General features: G+C 42.6%; 1 protein-coding gene across 1 annotated transcript; it reads left to right on the top strand.

The window, feature by feature from the left end:
- Positions 1-473: 473 nt before the first annotated feature.
- znhit6 (zinc finger HIT-type containing 6) lies at positions 474-17,198 on the top strand. The gene is made up of 10 exons (XM_068216970.2): positions 474-638; positions 903-968; positions 1,833-1,939; positions 2,182-2,270; positions 2,474-2,577; positions 11,579-11,644; positions 15,286-15,366; positions 15,478-15,555; positions 15,726-15,850; positions 16,208-17,198. The coding sequence occupies exons 1-10, from the start codon at positions 556-558 to the stop codon at positions 16,489-16,491; spliced, it is 1,083 nt and encodes a 360-aa protein (XP_068073071.2). The 5' UTR covers positions 474-555; the 3' UTR covers positions 16,492-17,198.
- The last annotated feature ends 952 nt before the right edge of the window (positions 17,199-18,150 follow it).

Genomic DNA, 18,150 nt, shown 5'->3' with positions numbered 1-18,150 from the left:
ATAAATCTCCATTAATTAGCCGACAGTAACAGCAGTTTCTAGCAGCACAGCGTCTTGTTATCATTATATTTTTCATTGTTTGCTGATTTTATTCAACTGAACTAGTATAAGCCTGGTGTTTAGTGCTGCTTTACCTAATGGTGAGTGCATTAGTGACTGACATCAATACTGTTGAGCACAAAAGTTCATAACATACAAAAACGTATAAAACAAAATCTGCCTTATGAAATATTCTGCCTTTGTGCTTTGTTTTCTTTGTTTGCTCGTTACTACACCCGTAGACAACGTTAAAGTTCAGCATCTACACATTGGCACAGTAGCGCGGTTGTACTGGGAGCACTGTACAAATATGGCGGCTCTACTGACGCATGCTCGTGGTCTGTATGCAACATCCCGTGTATAAGTTTACATCTATGTACTGCGCGCCGACTGTCGTAAACTGTGGTAAAGAGAGCTCAGGAGACGGCAGACTCGTGTGTGTACTGCAGCACATGCTCAGTGTTTTGGTCATACAGAAGGAAGAGCACGCGTGTGTGACCGTGTCGTGTTGCTGATATGAAGATGAATCTCCCTGATGTGGATAATAACACCGCAGATGAAGAGCGGAGGGCGGTGAAGCGCAAGATGGCGATGTCCAGGTCAGTGGAGCGCGCCTGTCTCTTGTGTTTACATCTGTGTCTGCTGCTAACGCTGAGAAACACTCAGATAAACACGTGTGTGATGCAAATACAGGAGAATCTGCTGTCATATCTGCTGTTTCATGTTCAGTGTGATGTTATATGTGCCGTTAAATCCGTCTAGAGACTCTGTAATACCGACTGCAGTCAATATCAGCTGTGTGTGTGTGTGTGTGTGTGTGTGTGTGTGTGCGCGTGTGTTTGTGTGTGTGTTTGTGTTTTCAGGTGCGATGTTTGTGATTGTGAAGAGGCTAAGTACAGGTGTCCGAGCTGTAAAAAACACACCTGCAGGTGAAGCACACACCATAGACACACTCACAAACACACACACACAGACACACACACACATGCAGAGACTCTCTCACTCATCATACACACATAAACACAAACATCATTCTCATACACTCACTCCCCCCTTCCACACACACACACACACATTATTCACACATATGTAACAGAGGTCAGCCAGTGAGTGCTGTGCAGGTAAAGCTCCCTCCTCTGATCTCTAAACGTGCTCTAGCGACAGACACTAGAGGTCATGGGCTTTAGCCTCCTTGTTAGAGCAACCGACTTCCATGCGGAAGGTCGACGGTTCGATCCTAGCTTGGAGCGGGTTGGGTGGTGTGGGACTGGTGGGGTTACACATTCATCCCAAAACAAACATCGCACACACTCTCTTAATTTTTCTCTCACACATACAGACGCATTATACTCACACACACACACATGTAGAGAAAGTCCTACACACATCATACACATTCAAACACTACACACACACACACACATATATACTGGAACACATACATGTACACACACATGTGAGACACTCACACATCATACACACAATCAAACACCACACACACTCTGTCTCACACACACATGCATCATACACAAGCAAACATACTCCCTCACCCGCCCACACACACACACACACGCATGTATATACATCGTACATAAACACAACACTCACACAGACATGCATCCTGTATGTCACATCAAACACACAGAGACACATTATACACACACACACACTGTCTGTCCCTCACACACACACAATACACTAATTAACAATACACTAATACACAAGTCAATTAATTAATAATGTTGTAATTGAGTGTGTGTGTGTGTGTGTGTGTGTGTGTGTGTTCTCTGCAGTCTGGTGTGTGTGAAGCGGCACAAGTCTGTGTCGGGATGCTCTGGCGTTCGGGATCAGACTGCGTTTGTGTCTCTGTCTGACTTCAGGGAGATCCACATGCTCAGCGGTCAGTCACTCTGAGTGTGTGTGTGTGTGTGTGTGTTTGTGTGTGTATGTGTGTTATAAATGTGTGTGTGAGTTTGATCTGTGTGCGCGTGTGTGTGTGTGTGTGTGTTATAAATGTGTGTGTGAGTTTGATCTGTGTGTGTGCGTGTGTGCATGTGTGTGTGTGTGTTATAAATGTGTGTGTGAGTGTAATCTGTATGTATGTGATATTGGTGTGTGTGTGTGTGTGTTGTGCTGTTGTAGACTACAGGTTTCTGGAGGACAGCGCTCGACTCAGACAGCAGTCCAGCAGAGACACTGTGATGACCAGCGGACGACAACACCCCAAACAGGTCTGTGTGTGTGTGTGCGCGCGTGTGTGTGTGTGTGTGTTTGATTGTATGAACTTTAATTGAATAATAAAATATATCAATAGATAATTAATAATAGTGTGTGTGTGTGTGTGTGTGTGTGTGTGTGTGTGTGTGTGTGTGTACGCGTGTGTGCGTGTGCGCGCGTGTGTGTGTGTGCGCGCGTGTGTGTGTGTGTGTGTCAGGGTCAGTGGATGATCAGGAAGGCCAAAGCAGTGAAAGTGACCTTAAAGCTTCTCCCGAAAGTCTTCAGCAAACACCGAGAGAACACCACCGTCTTCATACACAGGTCAGCTGGAGTGTGTGTGTGTGTGTGTGTGTGTTGTTATATTATTGAAATGATGCAGTGTGGTGTTGTGTGTAAATGTCAGGACTGTGCTGTTTTGACATCAATTCTGCTTTAGTCCACACGGTGGCGCTGTTGTTGTGTCTGTGTGTTTGTTTTAAGCGTCTACATGTGTGTGAGATTAAGTGTCTACACTGAGTGTGTATGTGTGTGTGTGTTTGTGTGTGTGTGTATTGAGTGTGTCTGTGCATAGTGTGTGTGTATTAAATGTCTATATTACATTGTGTGTGTGTGTGTCTGTGTGTGTGTCTGTGTGTGTGTCTGTGTGTGTGTGTGTGTGTCTGTGTGTGTGTGTGTCTGTGTGTGTGTGTGTCTGTGTCTGTGTCTGTGTCTGTGTGTGTGTGTGTGTGTGTGTGTGTGTGTGTGTGTGTGTGTGTGTGTGTGTGCAGACAGTCATCAGAACACACAGTCAGTCTGCAGCTTCTGTCCTGCTCTTCATCATTTCTTTAATAAGTGCACTCCAGATGAACATGACCGCTGCTGACATCACTGCACTCCTTGTATGGAGGCGGAGCCGGCAGCACTGATTGGCTGACGGGGCTCAATGCTGTGCTTTTGATAGGCTGCAGTGAGTAAAGAGATATCGATTGGTTGAATCAGTTCCAGGGATGCCTGTGATTGGTCCAGTGAGTTCCAGAGGCACAGTGATTGGCTGAAGGCTGTTTATTAGTGACTATATTCAGCATTTCTCTACTGATGAGGAATGTTTAAGTGCTAAAACAGAGGATGAGTTTAATCAGTGCGCAAATGAACTCTGCTGAAGAGTGTTGTTATTATATTCAGCAGTGTATCTGCTCTGATTAGTGGATAGATGTGCTTAAATATGTTAGAATTGCAGCAAAATCATCAATTCCCTGGAAAAGATCATGATGTGGTATTTATTGATGACCTCTTATTCATAGTAAGTAGAGTGAAGTGCATTTAGAGGGTCAATAGTTCATTCTGAACTCCTTCTACCTGATGTTTAGGCTGTTATTGTAGTATGATCATCATCACCGAGTGCTGTGGACAGGCTGTGATTGGTGGAGTCAGATGGGATCTTCTTTATTGACTACAGTCATGTTCAGAGGAGTTCATTACGCTGAGCGCCTCCCTCCCGCTGAGGATCTGACATTACACTCATTCACGAGCCGCTGTGACCTACAGAAGCAGGACAAATGTGGGAGAGGAACCCGTTTCAGAACGTCCCCAGAACAGAATATCAGAAGCAGATGTTGAGCAGATGCAGATGTGTTCAGATGTGGCACGTTCAGCCAGAGAGTCTCAGATCGCCCGCATCAGTCTGAAACTGAGGAAGAAACTGTGTGTGTGTGTGTGTGTGTGTGTGTGTGTGTGTGTGTGTGTGTGTGTGTGTGTGTGTGTGTGTGTGTGTGTGTGTGTGTGTGTTTCAGGAAAACAAACGTTCAGATCACACACACACACTGATGTCCTGTGGTGTGTTTGGCTGTGCGTGTCACAGGAGATGCAGTGGTAGTGTATGCAGTGTCCAGTGCTGCTGCGAGTTTCAAAAACAAACCAGTTTATGATATTAATAATTAAATATGTCGAGAAATAACGAGGTCAAATTAAACAAATCAGTCTGAATCAGATCACTGAAGGGCATTTAGGAGATCCTTCATTATCAGCTTTATGTACTCTTTATTTTCCCCATGTTACTGTCGTATTATCAGACCAGTCAACATTGGGATGTGAAAATAAGGGATATGCCCACCATGATGAAGGATTCCCCCGACACCACACACACACACACACAAACCCCAAACTACTGTTTCATTGTAAATAAACCGTTAAATGGTCAGTAATATGTCTTATTTTTATTATTATTTACAAAATAAATAGTTTACATTAGCAGCAAATACATTAGCAAACGTATCAGCTTATTAACATGAATAGCGATTATAATGAAATAGGATCAAGCTATCAAATCTCCTTAGCCGATTCTTCACTATAACTCACACATTCTGATTAAACAGCAAAGAATGACTCCGTTATTTAGATGTTTTTCCGTTTGATAACATTAAATAGCAGGTGTCACTTTAATAATGCACACATCTCACATTATAATGAAAGAACTCGACTGCTTAGTGTGCTCATTTATGGCAAAATTAGTTGTTTAAAAAAACCTCCACCAAGATCGACATCTTTAGATATTATTATTAATTATGTGTGTATATATGTATCTGTTTAAACACACGCCCAAAACCCAGACTTTTGCTTCACTTTAAATCTCGTCTACAGAAGCAGCGTCTGTTTATCAGTGTGGAGCGCGTCGGCTGACAGTCACGCACCGCTATATGACTGTTTGGAGGATTGCGTATGAAGGGGCGACGGCACCTGTAATAATAAGAATGGGATTCCTGCTGTTTTTTTATTTATTTCAAAGTGTTTTCATCCCTAAACAAAGCGAAAGCACAGAACAGACTCACGTTTAAGAGCAAGTGGCGGCCCCTGGTGGTTCGGCGGTATGGGTTGCATATAGGGAGTCTCGGCTCTTCAATGTTTATTTGCCACCCTTGGGTTGTACAAATGATAATGTTAGATTTCCACATTCAGCATTATCAGCAACAGCAGAAGTTTCTGGTTTGAGTCTCGGCTGGGTCAGTTGGTGTTTCTGTGTGGAGTTTGCATGTTCTCCCCGTGTTGGTGTGGGTTTCCTCCAGGTGCTCCGGTTCCCCCCACAGTCCAAACACATGCGCTATAGGGGAACTGATCAACTACACTGACTGTAGTGTATGAGTGTGAATGAGTGTGTATGGATGTTTCCCAATACTGGGTTGCAGCTGGAAGAGCATCCGCTGTGTAAAACACTAATAAAGATTAATAAAGGGACTCAGCTGAAGGAGAATGAAGGAATGAATCACAGGAGGGAGAATGCTGTAGGCCTCAGCTGGAACTGATGAAGCAGCGTTCCTCTAGCGGAGCCTGCTGTAGGAGATACGGGATCAACAGTACTCGATCCTCACTGCTGTGTGTGTGTGTGTGTGTGCGTGTGTGTGTTTTCCTCAGAGCTTCTCTGTCAGCTCCTCAAGCCACTTAGCAGTGATTCCTGCAGAATTGAACTGAACAGTGTGTGTTTGGAACACACTGTCCTGGGCTGGAGACTCCCGTGTGTGTGTGTGTGTGTGTGTGTGTGTGTGTGTGTGTGTGTGTGCGTGTCATTCGTTTACTGGTCATTTGAACAAGTGCAGCATCAGTGAGTGTTTTGAGCTTCAGATGGCGCTGTCCTGCGGTGTGCTGCCAGTGTTCAGTGTGTTTGCTTCACCGTGCAGAAGTGTGTGTGTGTGTGTAAGTGAGTGCATGTGTGTGCACACAAGTGTCTGATTATGTACGAGTGTGTGTGAGTGTCTGTGTGTGCAAGATTGTGTAGGTTAGTGCAAGTGTGTGTGTGTGTGTGTGTGTGTGTGTGTGTGTGTGTGTGTGTGTGTGTGTGTGTGTGTGTGTGTGTGTGCACGCACGATTGAATTTGTGCAAGTATGTGTTTGTGTAAGAGTGTGTTTGTGTGTGTGTGTGTGTGTGTGGCCAGGTGTGAGTTTGTGCAAATGTTTGTTTGCATCTCTGCGTGTGTGTGTGTGGATGAGAGTGCAAGTGTGTGTGTCCTTGCAAGTGTGAAAGTGTGTGAGTGTGTGTGTGAGAAAGTGTGTGCGCGCGCGTTAGCGTGTGTGTGTGTGTGTGTGCGCGCGTGTGTGTGTCTGTATGTGTTTTCTTTAGAGATAAGTGTATTTACTTTTTTGTTTGAACGTTTTTGTGTGCACGTGTTTGTCTGTGTGTGTTTATGCATTTGTGTGTGTGTGTGTGTTGTGCGTGTGTGTTTTGTGTGTGTGTGTGTTATGTGTTGTGTGTGTGTGTGTGTGCGTTTGAGTGTGTGTGTGTATTAAATGTCTATATTATATTGTGTGTGTTTGTGTGTCTTGTGTGTGTGTGTGTGCGCGTACAAACACGTGTTTGTGTGTGTTTATGCATTTGTTTATGTATGTTTGTGTGTGTGTGTGTGTATATATATGTGTGTGTGTGTGTGTGTGTGTGTGTGTGTGTGTTTTTCTGTGCCGAGGGCCTGCAGCAGGTGTGTGTGAGCAACATTACCTGAGCTCAGCGCTGAGGAATCCTCTACTCCTGCACCGTCATCAACACACGAGCCGAGATGATCATTAATGTACGGTTATAATCATCTGACAGAGCGCAGGTCATCTCGCTTCAGCTGTCAGGAACATCACTCTGCTTCATTAAGGGGAAACTCTCCTCATCTTGACTCGTTATTCCTGAACACGTCTCTATATTTAGTGCTGCTCTAGAAAATGCTGACGGCTTTAATCATTTTAGGATATTTTGACTAGAAACAAGACTCAGTGTCAGAGTAAGAGCAGCTTTATTTACAGTGAAAGCTGATTTGCTGCAGAAACACTCACATATAAGCAGCTCGTATTGTTGATTAGTGTTTCGTGTTCTCCTTTTAGTTTTCTCTGTGACATATACTGCATTTTATATGTATAATTGGGATGGCATGGTGTCACTGTGTCCTCACAGCACTCAGGTCTCTGGTTTGAGTCTCGGCTGGGTCAGTTGGTGTTTCTGTGTGGAGTTTGCATGTTCTCCCCGTGTTGGCGTGGGTTTCCTCCGGGTGCTCCGGTTTCCCCCACAGTCCAAACACATATAGGGGAACTGACCAACTACACTGACACTAGTGTATGAGTGTGTGTGTGAATGAGTTTTTCCCAGTACTGGGTTGCAGCTGGAAGGGCAATCACTGTGTAAAACAGATGCAGGAATAGTTGGTGGTTCATTCCACTGTGGTGACCCCTGATGAGTAAGGGACTAAGCTGAAGGAGAATGAGTGTGTTTAATACTTTTATCTGCTCCTCAAACGTGTTCGTTCCTCCGACTGTTTTTGGCTAATCATGCGCTTGTTTGTTTGTTGTAAGTGTCTGAGAACACAAGACTCCTCATATCTGATCATATGTGAGCTCCACTTGTAAAGTGTCTTGAGTTAGGAATGTTTGGACGCATGTTTCTCACGGAAATCACGCCAGAAATGCTGAGGAAGAAAATCCCTTTTGCCATGATCTCTTTTTTCCATGAGTACACACACACACACACACACACAGAGAGTTTCCATTGCTGCGTAACAGCGTCCGCCAAGCCCATGCAGAGCTGTAAATACCTGCGCTGTACACCTGCCAAAGGAAAAGCTCTCCCAGAAGGCAGAAAGCAGCAGATCTCTGGGTGTTGGGCTGGATTGTGCTGAGCATGTGTAGTCAGTCATTTAGCAGACGCTTATGAATATGTATATGGCATGTAGATATGTGTATCATAATGGTCAGCAGCAATACTCAGGTAGGCTGTGGCGTTGATGCTCAATTGGTACTAATGGACCCAAAGAAAATCTCCCCCACACCATTACACCACCACCACCAGCCTGAACCGCTGATACAAGGCAGGATGATCCATGCTTTCATGTTGTTGAGGCCAAATTGTGAGCCGAGCATCCGAATGTGTGAGCAGAAATGGAGACTCATCAGAGCAGCAACGTTTCTCCAATCTTCTATTGTCCAGTTTTGGTGAGTCTGTGTGAATTGTAGCCTCAGTTTCCTGTTCTTAGCTGACAGGAGCGGCACCCGGTGTGCTCTTCTGCTGCTGTAGCCCATCCGCCTCAAGGTTGGCCGTGTTGTGTGTTCAGAGATGCTCTTCTGCAGAGCTCGGTTGTAACGAGTGCTTATTTGAGTTACTGTTGCCTTTCTATCAGCTGGAACCAGTCTGGCCATTCTCCTCTGACCTCTGGTCTCATCAACAAGGCATTTGCGCACACAGAACTGCCGCTCACTGGAGATTTCCTCTGTGTCGGAGCATTCTCTGTAAACCCTAGAGATGGCTGTGCGTGAAAATCCCAGTAGATCAGCAGTTTCTGAAATACTCAGAGCAGCCCGTCTGGCAGCAGCAACCATGCCACGTTCAAAGTCTCTTAAATCCCCTTTCTTCCCCATTCTGATGCTCACACTGAACTGCAGCAGATCCTCTTGATCATGTCTACATGCCGAAATGCAGTGAGCTGCTGCCATGTGATTGGCTGATTAGACATGTGCGTTAACAAGCAGTTGGACAGGTGTACCTAATAAAGTGGCCAGTTAGTGCATATACACTATCTATATAGACACAGATACACACTACCCATAAATCTTTTCAGTTAAATATAATAACAATATTTATTTATTCAAGTAGACCGATAACACCGATAAGACAATCCAACACTAATAAGAATAATATTGACTTTAACATGAGTTTAAAACGATTAAAAACTGCTTTTATTCTAGATATAAATAAACAAATCAGACTTTCTCCAGAAAAACAAATATTAGAGGAAACACTGTGAACAACTCCTGAATCTGAGAAACATCATCTGGGAAGTAGATCAGAAATCCACATGAGGGTGAATAACTCTGACTTCAGCTGATTTTGTGTGTGTGTGTGTGTGTGTGTGTGTGTGTGTGTGTGTGTGTGTGTGTGTGTGTGTGTGTGTGTGTGTGTGTGTGTGTTCATGTTCTGGCATATCTCTGGCCTTGGCACACAGGGTTTGTTGGGCTCTTCTTGTTTAGTGGTGTGGTTCTGAAATGTACAGCAGATAACTCTCACATGAGTGTTTTATTCCATCTCTGAGCTGAGTGACTCATGCAGAAGGTGGAGAGTGTGCTTTATTAAAAGCTGATTAAACCAATAGTTCAGAAGTGTGTGTCTGTGCGTGCGTGTGTGTGTGTGTGTGTGCGCTGTGCTTTCAGAGTTCTCTTTAAATTAGTTTTTTATTTATTTATGTATTTATCTATTTATATCTATATAATATGCATGTATGTTTCTTTATTTCCCCTGTTATTTAGCATTAAATCCTTCACAAAAACATTCCAGAGGACTCTTTAGTGTTTGTGTGTGTACAATCCCTTTTGTAAATCAGTGTCAGAGTTCCCGCATGCTCTTATGAAGTCTTAAAGGTGACTGAAGCAGCAGATATAAAGTTTGATGTTCTCTGGAAAACCTTCATGATGGCGTCTGTTCTCTAATGTCATCATAACATTACTACAGAACCAGAGCTGAGCGGATGACTGAGGGTGTATAACCAGTTACCGATTATACATTTGTAGTCCGTCATCTGTTAGGTTACACACTTATATTATCTTAATCTGACTACTTTTGGATTACATTTAGATTAGCTGTATGGCAATCTGACTATTTCTGCATTACAGATGATTTAGGTTACTTTTATGGTAACAATCTGACTATTTTGGCATTAAATTTAGATTACTTTTATGGCAGTGTAATCTGAATACTTTTGAATTACATTTAGATTACTTTTATATAACAATCGACTATTGGATTACAGTACATTTAGGTTACTTATGGTAACAATGAGACTACTTTTGGATTACATTTAGATTACTTTTATAGTAATAATTGGACTACTTTTCGATTACATTTAGATTACTTATGATAACAATTGGACTGCATTTGGATTACATTAAGAGTACTTTTGTTAGTGTAATCACACTACTTTAGATTACTTGTAAATAACATAATCTGACAGTTTTTGGATTACAGTACAGTTAGGTTACTTGTATGGTTTCTATCCTACTACTTTTAGATTAATTTTATGGCAGTGCAGTCTGAATACTTTTGGATTACATTTACATTACTTTAACAGTTTTTACAGATTACAGTATATTTAGATTAATGTTAATGCAACCTGACTACATTTGGATTACATTTAGATTACTTTCATGGTAGTATAATTTGACTACTTTTGGATTACATTTAGATAACTATAATGGTATTGCAACCTGACTACATTTCGGATTATATTTAGATTACTTTGATGGTGGCACAATCTGATTATTTATGGCGTCTATTTAGATTAATTTTATGGTAATACAATCTTGACTTTCTGGATTACAGAACATTTAGATTACTTTGATGACAATGCAATCTGACTACTTTTAGATTACATTTAGATTACTTTTATATAACATAGACTATTTTTGGATTACAGTACATTTAGGTTACTGTTATAGTTACAATCTGAATAATGGATTACATTTAGATTAGTTTTATGGTAACATAATCTGACCAGTTTTGGATTACAGTATCTTTAGATTGGACAAATGGACTACTTTTGAAATACATTTAGATAACTAATAATGGTAGGGCAACTTGACTACATTTTGGATTACATTTAGATTACTTTGGTAGCACAATCTGATTACTTATGGCATCTGTTTAGATTCTATTTAGAACATTTAGATTACTTTGATGGTAACACTCAGACTACTTTGGATTACATTTAGATTACTTTTAAGGTAGCGAAATTTTACTACTTTTAAATTACTTAAAGTTAACTTGTATATAACAAGTGGACGTTTTGATTTACATTTAGATTACTTTGATGGTAGCAATCAGACTACTTTTGCATTACATTTATAGTACTGTTATGGTAGCACAGTCTAATTACATTAAGAATATTATTATGGTAGTGTAATTTGACTTTACTTTTGGATTACTTTTAGATTACTTGTGTGTATATAACATAATCTGACTTTTTGGATTACGGTACATTTAGGTTACTAAGTTAAAATCTGACTTTTGGATTACATTTAGATTACTTTTATGGTAGCGTAATTTGACTTCATACATTGAATTAGGATAATCTTGTGCTAGGCCCATTCAATGAATTGTGAACAATGTACTGGAGTTTAAAAATGCCACAAATGGCTGAAAACCTCAGCAGAATTTCTGATTCTTATTGGCTGTTGTCATTTTTAAATGTTGTCGATGTTTGCGTCTGGCTCTTATACTGAGCTAGGTTTGTGTGTGAACATGACTTGATGATCTCTTCTTTTCGCAGTGGTGTTTTGAGAAATGAGTTCTGGGTGGGTTTTTGTGTTGTGAACATCTGTGTGGTTTCATTCCTCAGGGAACGGCGATTTCACTGGCATCTCAATATCCATTTTCCTCAGAGCGAAGCCGTTTATTCTGAGAGGTAAAAATATCTTTCTCATCTAACTATTATAAATATTCATTTGTGCTCTGGCCAATGATGTGGTGAAAGCGTAGCTGAAAAATCACAGAAAACAATTATAAAACAGAATTTATTGAATAGTGTCAAGTGTTGCAGGCTTTGGAGAAATTTGGATGAATATGAAGTCATATTTCTGTCATTTAATATTTCTGTAGTTTATAAATATTCGTAAGTGCTTTGGCTACTGACGTAGTAATAACGTTGGTGGGAAAAACACTAAATGCAATCATAAAAGCAGAGTTTCTGAAATGATGTGTAGTGTTTTACAATTTGGACATATGTTAATAAATATTAGCAAGAACTGTCATTTTAATATTTTTGGGGCATTAATATATATAACTATTCATAGGTGCTTTGGCCAAGGACGTAGTAAAACTGTAGTTGTAGAATCACAGAATGCACTTATAAAACTGAGTTTATTAAATCGAGTGCTGCTTCTGTTGCAGAATATGGTCAAATTTGGATAAATAAATCCAGTGTGTCTGCACAGAAACATGTCAGAATATTGAAAATGTTCAATTAGTAATGTTTTATTCATTTATTTTAATCATAACTTTAAATAACTTAAACATAAAAATCTTCAACAACAACTCATTATTGTTATTGTCAACATCTGTCTTCAAAGCTAATGTCAGTTGTAATCGCCATCAACTCTCTTATCGTCAGCTCTGTTATCGTCAGCTCTGTTATCGTCAACTCTGTTATCGTCAACTCTGCTATCGTCAACTCTGCTATCGTCAACTCTGCTATCGTCAACTCTGCTATCGTCAACTCTGCTATCGTCAACTCTGCTATCGTCAACTCTGCTATCGTCAACTCCGCTATCGTCAGCTCCGTTATCGTCAGCTCCGTTATCGTCAGCTCCGTTATCGTCAGCTCCGTTATCGTCAGCTCTGTTATCGTCAGCTCTGTTATCGTCAGCTCTGCTACCGTCAGCTCTGTTATCGTCAGCTCTGTTATCGTCAACTCCGCTATCGTCAGCTCTGTTATCTTCAACTCCGCTATCGTCAACTCCGCTATCGTCAACTCCGCTATCGTCAACTCCGCTATCGTCAACTCTGCTATCGTCAGCTCTGCTACCGTCAACTCTGTTATCGTCAGCTCTGTTATCGTCAACTCCACTATCGTCAGCTCTGTTATCTTCAACTCCGCTATCGTCAACTCCGCTATCGTCAACTCTGCTATCGTCAACTCCGCTAACGTCAACTCTGCTATCGTCAGCTCTGCTATCGTCAACTCCGCTATCGTCAGCTCTGCTAACTTCAACTCTGCTATCGTCAGCTCTGATTTTGTCAACTCTGCTATTGTCAACTCCGCTGTCATCAACTCTGCTATCATCAGCTCTGTTATCGTCAACTCTGCTATCATCAACTCTGCTATCATCAACTCTGTTATCGTCAACTCCGCTATCTTCAACTCCGCTATCTTCAACTCTGCTATCGTCAACTCTGCTATCGTCAACTCTGCTATCTTCAACTCTGCTATCGTCAACTCTGCTATCGTCGGCTCTGCTAACGTCAGCTCCGCTATCGTCAGCTCCGCTATCGTCAGCTCTGCTATTATCAACTCCGCTATCATCAACTCTGCTATCTTCAACTCTGCTATCGTCAACTCTGCTGTCGTCAGCTCTGCTATTATCAACTCCGCTATCATCAACTCTGCTATCTTCAACTCTGCTATCGTCAGCTCCGCTATCGTCAGCTCTGCTATTATCAACTCTGCTATCTTCAACTCTGCTATCTTCAACTCTGCTATCGTCAACTCTGCTGTCGTCAACTCTGCTATCGTCAACTCTGCTATCGTCGGCTCTGCTAACGTCAGCTCCGCTATCATCAGCTCCGCTATCGTCAACTCTGCTATCGTCAACTCTGCTATCGTCGGCTCTGCTATCGTCAACTCTGCTATCGTCAACTCTGCTATCGTCGGCTCTGCTATCGTCAACTCTGCTATCGTCAACTCTGCTATCGTCAACTCTGCTATCGTCGGCTCTGCTATCTTCAACTCTGCTATCGTCAACTCTGCTATCGTCAACTCTGCTATCGTCAACTCTGCTATCGTCGGCTCTGCTATCTTCAACTCTGCTATCGTCAACTCTGCTGTCGTCAACTCTGCTATCGTCAACTCTGCTGTCGTCAACTCTGCTGTCGTCAACTCTGCTATCGTCAACTCTGCTATCGTCGGCTCTGCTATCTTCAACTCTGCTGTCGTCAACTCTGCTATCGTCAACTCTGCTGTCGTCAACTCTGCTGTCGTCAACACTGCTATCGTCAACTCTGCTATCGTCAACTCTGCTATCGTCGGCTCTGCTATCTTCAACTCTGCTATCGTCAACTCTGCTGTCGTCAACTCCGCTATCGTCAACTCCGCTATCATCAACTATGCTATCGTCAACTCTGCTAACGTCAGCTCCGCTATCGTCAACTCCGCTATCATCAACTCTGCTGTCGTCAGCTCTGCTATCGTCAACTCTGCTGTCGTCAACTCTGCTATCGTCAGCTCTGCTATCGTCAACTCTGCTGTCGTCAGCTCTGCTATCGTCAACTCTGCTATCGTCAACTCTGCTATCGTCAACTCTGCTGTCGTCAGCTGTGCTATCGTCAACTCTGCTATCGTCAGCTCTGCTATCGTCAACTCTGCTGTCGTCAACTCTGCTATCGTCAACTATGCTATCGTCAACTCTGCTAACGTCAGCTCTGCTATCGTCAACTCTGCTATCGTCAGCTTTGCTATCGTCAACTCTGCTGTCGTCAGCTCTGCTATCGTCAACTCTGCTGTCGTCAACTCTGCTATCGTCAACTCTGCTATCGTCAACTCTGCTGTCGTCAGCTGTGCTATCGTCAACTCTGCTGTCGTCAACTCTGCTGTCGTCAACTCTGCTATCGTCAGCTCTGCTGTTGTCAACTCTGCTATCGTCAACTCCGCTATCATCAACTATGCTATCGTCAACTCTGCTAACGTCAGCTCCGCTATCGTCAACTCCGCTATCATCAACTCTGCTGTCGTCAGCTCTGCTATCGTCAACTCTGCTGTCGTCAGCTCTGCTATCGTCAACTCTGCTATCATCAACTCTGCTATCGTCAACTCTGCTATCGTCAACTCTGCTGTCGTCAGCTCTGCTATCGTCAACTCTGCTGTCGTCAACTCTGCTATCGTCAACTCTGCTATCGTCAACTCTGCTGTCGTCAACTCCGCTATCGTCAACTCTGCTATCGTCAACTCTGCTGTCGTCAGCTCTGCTATCGTCAACTCTGCTGTCGTCAGCTCCGCTATCGTCAGCTCTGCTATCGTCAACTCTGATTTTGTCAACTTAACTATGGTACAACAGCTGTCATTATTGTCAACAACTTTTATTATTTTCAGCTATGTTATCGTCATGGACTCTGTTATAGTTCATAAAGTTTAACAGTAAGCTAAACATTCAGTAACATGTGATGCTCCAGTTCACATTTAAGCGTTGCTGCACATTACCATTTTTTGTTTAAATTTTTTGTTCCAGTTTGGAAAATGCCTGAAATGTACCCACAAATCTGGAATGACTGCAGGTGTGTGTAAATGTTTCTGTTGTGTGTGTGTGTGTGTGTGTGTGTGTGTTGTTTGATCAGGCGTCCTGATAACACGCCACTTGAACAGATCCTCCACGGCTACATCCATCCTTCAGAAGCGGATCCAGTGCGACGGCAGAAGTGTGTATGATCCACCACCGCATTATTCAATTATTATTTCATTATATTAAACAGGTGTGTGTGTGTGTGTGTGTGTGTGTGTGTGTGTGTGTGTGTGTGTGTTTGTTTCAGGTTAAAGCTCTACGTCTCTAGTCAGCAGAACATCAGAGTGTTTCTGAAAGCAGAACTGGAGCAGCTGAACTCTCTCAGGTACTGCTGTTACCCCACAAATGCTTGATCACGGCCCGGCCTGACGATACTGGCAGGAAATTTGGGTCGAGACTGGGCTCGGGCAGAAAATCTAAACTCTAGATTGTGCGTGTGTATTAAACAATCATCTTGTGTCTGTGTGTGTGTGTGTGTGTTTGTGTGTGTATCAGGTATCACGAGCTGGAGCTGAACAAGACTCTGCAGGAGAATCTGATGTATAAGACCATCATCGAATACCCAGAACTCTTTGTGGTTCTGGATCAGCACAGTCAGCAGTACCACACTCCAGAACCAGGTACAGCACGCTCATACACACACACACACACACAGTGCAGTGTCTTTACTGTATATCCACAGAGCAGACGGATGTCCAGTGATGTATGTGAGGATATCTGCATTTATAGCGTAGTCTTTCACCCAGACGTTTAAACAGAGCGTGTCATAGAGCAGTGAGTCAGTACGGGGATATTTTAATCTGAGGTTATCACGCTGTCTGACTCTCACACACTCCGCTTGTGTTCTGCAAACTCAGGCTGTGAATGAGCGTGATCTGGACCTGTCACAGACTCATGAATGCTGCCTTTACTCTTTACTCTCACAAATATGTGCATCTCAAAGTCAGCACGCGACTGATCAAGCACTTCTGTTCCAGACGCTCCTGATGAAGGCACAGCGTCAGCATCATCTTCTCCATCAGAAACACCAGCGAAGAAGAAGCCCAGAGTCTCAGAAGATGAAGATCTGGAGGACGGAGAGCTGAGGAGCGAAGATGATGAAGAAAACCAACATCACACGCAGAATAAACTCGCTGAAGATGCAGAGCGGACTGCAGGACCACCTGAAGAAGAGCACAAGCCTTCTGGAGAGTCTGAGAGAGCACATGACGATGATGATGATGATGATGAAGGACAGACTGACAGACCCAGACCAAGCTGATCATGACGATGATGATGATGATGATGATGATGAAGGACAGACTGACAGACTCAGACCAAGCTGATCATGACGATGATGATGATGATGATGAAGAACAGACTGATGGTGTCCTGTTTCCAGTCCAGATATCCACAAACTCTTAAATCAGTCAGCAGTTTCCAGACAAGTAGAAATAATCTAATATAGTGTTGTGTTCAGAAATGCGGAGTCAAAGCGGAGAGAGTTTCAGAGTCATCTGACCCTGGGGAAGCAGGATCATCCTGGTTTAGGTTTGACGTAGGGTTGTTTTTCTTCCCCCAGTGTCAGATTATTGTCCCTGTTTTAAGGAAAAACTCTCCTCATTTCTCCTCATTATTTCCGAACACAACACTATATATCAGTATTAGTTATATTAAATAATATATTCATAATATTACATAATAATTTTGAGATATTTGAAGTAAAACAAGGCAAACTCTCGATAAGGAAGTGTTTTTGCAGTGTGCAGATGAACTCAAACACCAAATCAGAGCTGGATATTGTGTGTCGTTTGCTCCTTTGTTACACATTACACTCGTCTGCTCTAATATCAGGGCACAAATCAAGAGCGAGTGATGCTTAAGCATTTATTCTTCAGATTTTTCTTTGCATTTTGGCTTTTATTTGCCAGTTAAATAGCGGTATTCCTCAATGCCATGTGCCTTTTTTTAATAAACGTCTGGATGACAGTTCTGAGTCTCTCGTGCTGTTAACTTTAGCTTATAATCGTGAGGGACTCGCATATGAGGCAAACTTTCCAGCTGCACCTGGTTAAGATCACTGTGAGCTTCTGTGACCTCGAGAAATGCAAACGGCTGAAGTTTAAGATAGACGCAATGAAAAGCACACAGGTTTGCAAACCTACCTAAAGTTACAAACAATGGCACCGATTAGAGCGATCATGTGGAGAATATTGATCTTGTGTTGAACCCAATGAGCCTTACATCTGAAAATAGAGCAAGGGTGTTCCTTTAGAGACATCGCTTTACTCGCACGCTGACAAGGGAGGATGTGAAACGACAAACTGAGGATGTGGTGACGCACGGCTGTCAATCGATATTGGTGGGTTACAGTTACGTCAAGCTGCGGTTGCTCTGAAAACTGCTCCAATTGCTCCGTTTTTATGTTGTTAAACTGAAAAAAGCACTGTGTGTGTTAATATCAGCCCAACATGGCGCTCTATACACTATACCTACACGCATGTCTGTCCACACAGCTGGAATAGTAGATGTTTCACCAGTGGTGCCCTTTAAAGATTTTGTATTTACATTATTTATTTTTATATTTACAGCTCCTCCGCATCTCAACACATCCGTGTAGCAACTATTTAGCAGTATGTTCAGAATTTCAGCTGCCTAGCAACACAACAACCAATCAGAACTCTTCAGCAGCTACCTAACAGTGGTGGACAGACTGCTGGAAATCAGACTCCAGTAAGAGCAGCATTACTCGCCTGAAACTGTCGTGCAGTAGAGTAAGTGTCTGCTGTGAACATTACGCAGAGAGTGAGTAAAAAGTAGAGCTTTCAAAAGTACTCGAGTGAGTATTACGCTGTGAAAGCTGATGCATTACATGTCACTTGTGGATGTGTGTAAACGTCACATTCTGTAGTGCATTTAGTTACACAACATCATCAGACGC

This window comes from Danio rerio, chromosome 23, assembly GCF_049306965.1.
Source record: "Danio rerio strain Tuebingen ecotype United States chromosome 23, GRCz12tu, whole genome shotgun sequence".
NCBI classification, from domain to species: Eukaryota; Metazoa; Chordata; class Actinopteri; order Cypriniformes; family Danionidae; genus Danio; species Danio rerio.
Note: the sequence above shows the minus strand (reverse complement) of the source record. Positions and strands in the feature narration are given on the sequence as shown.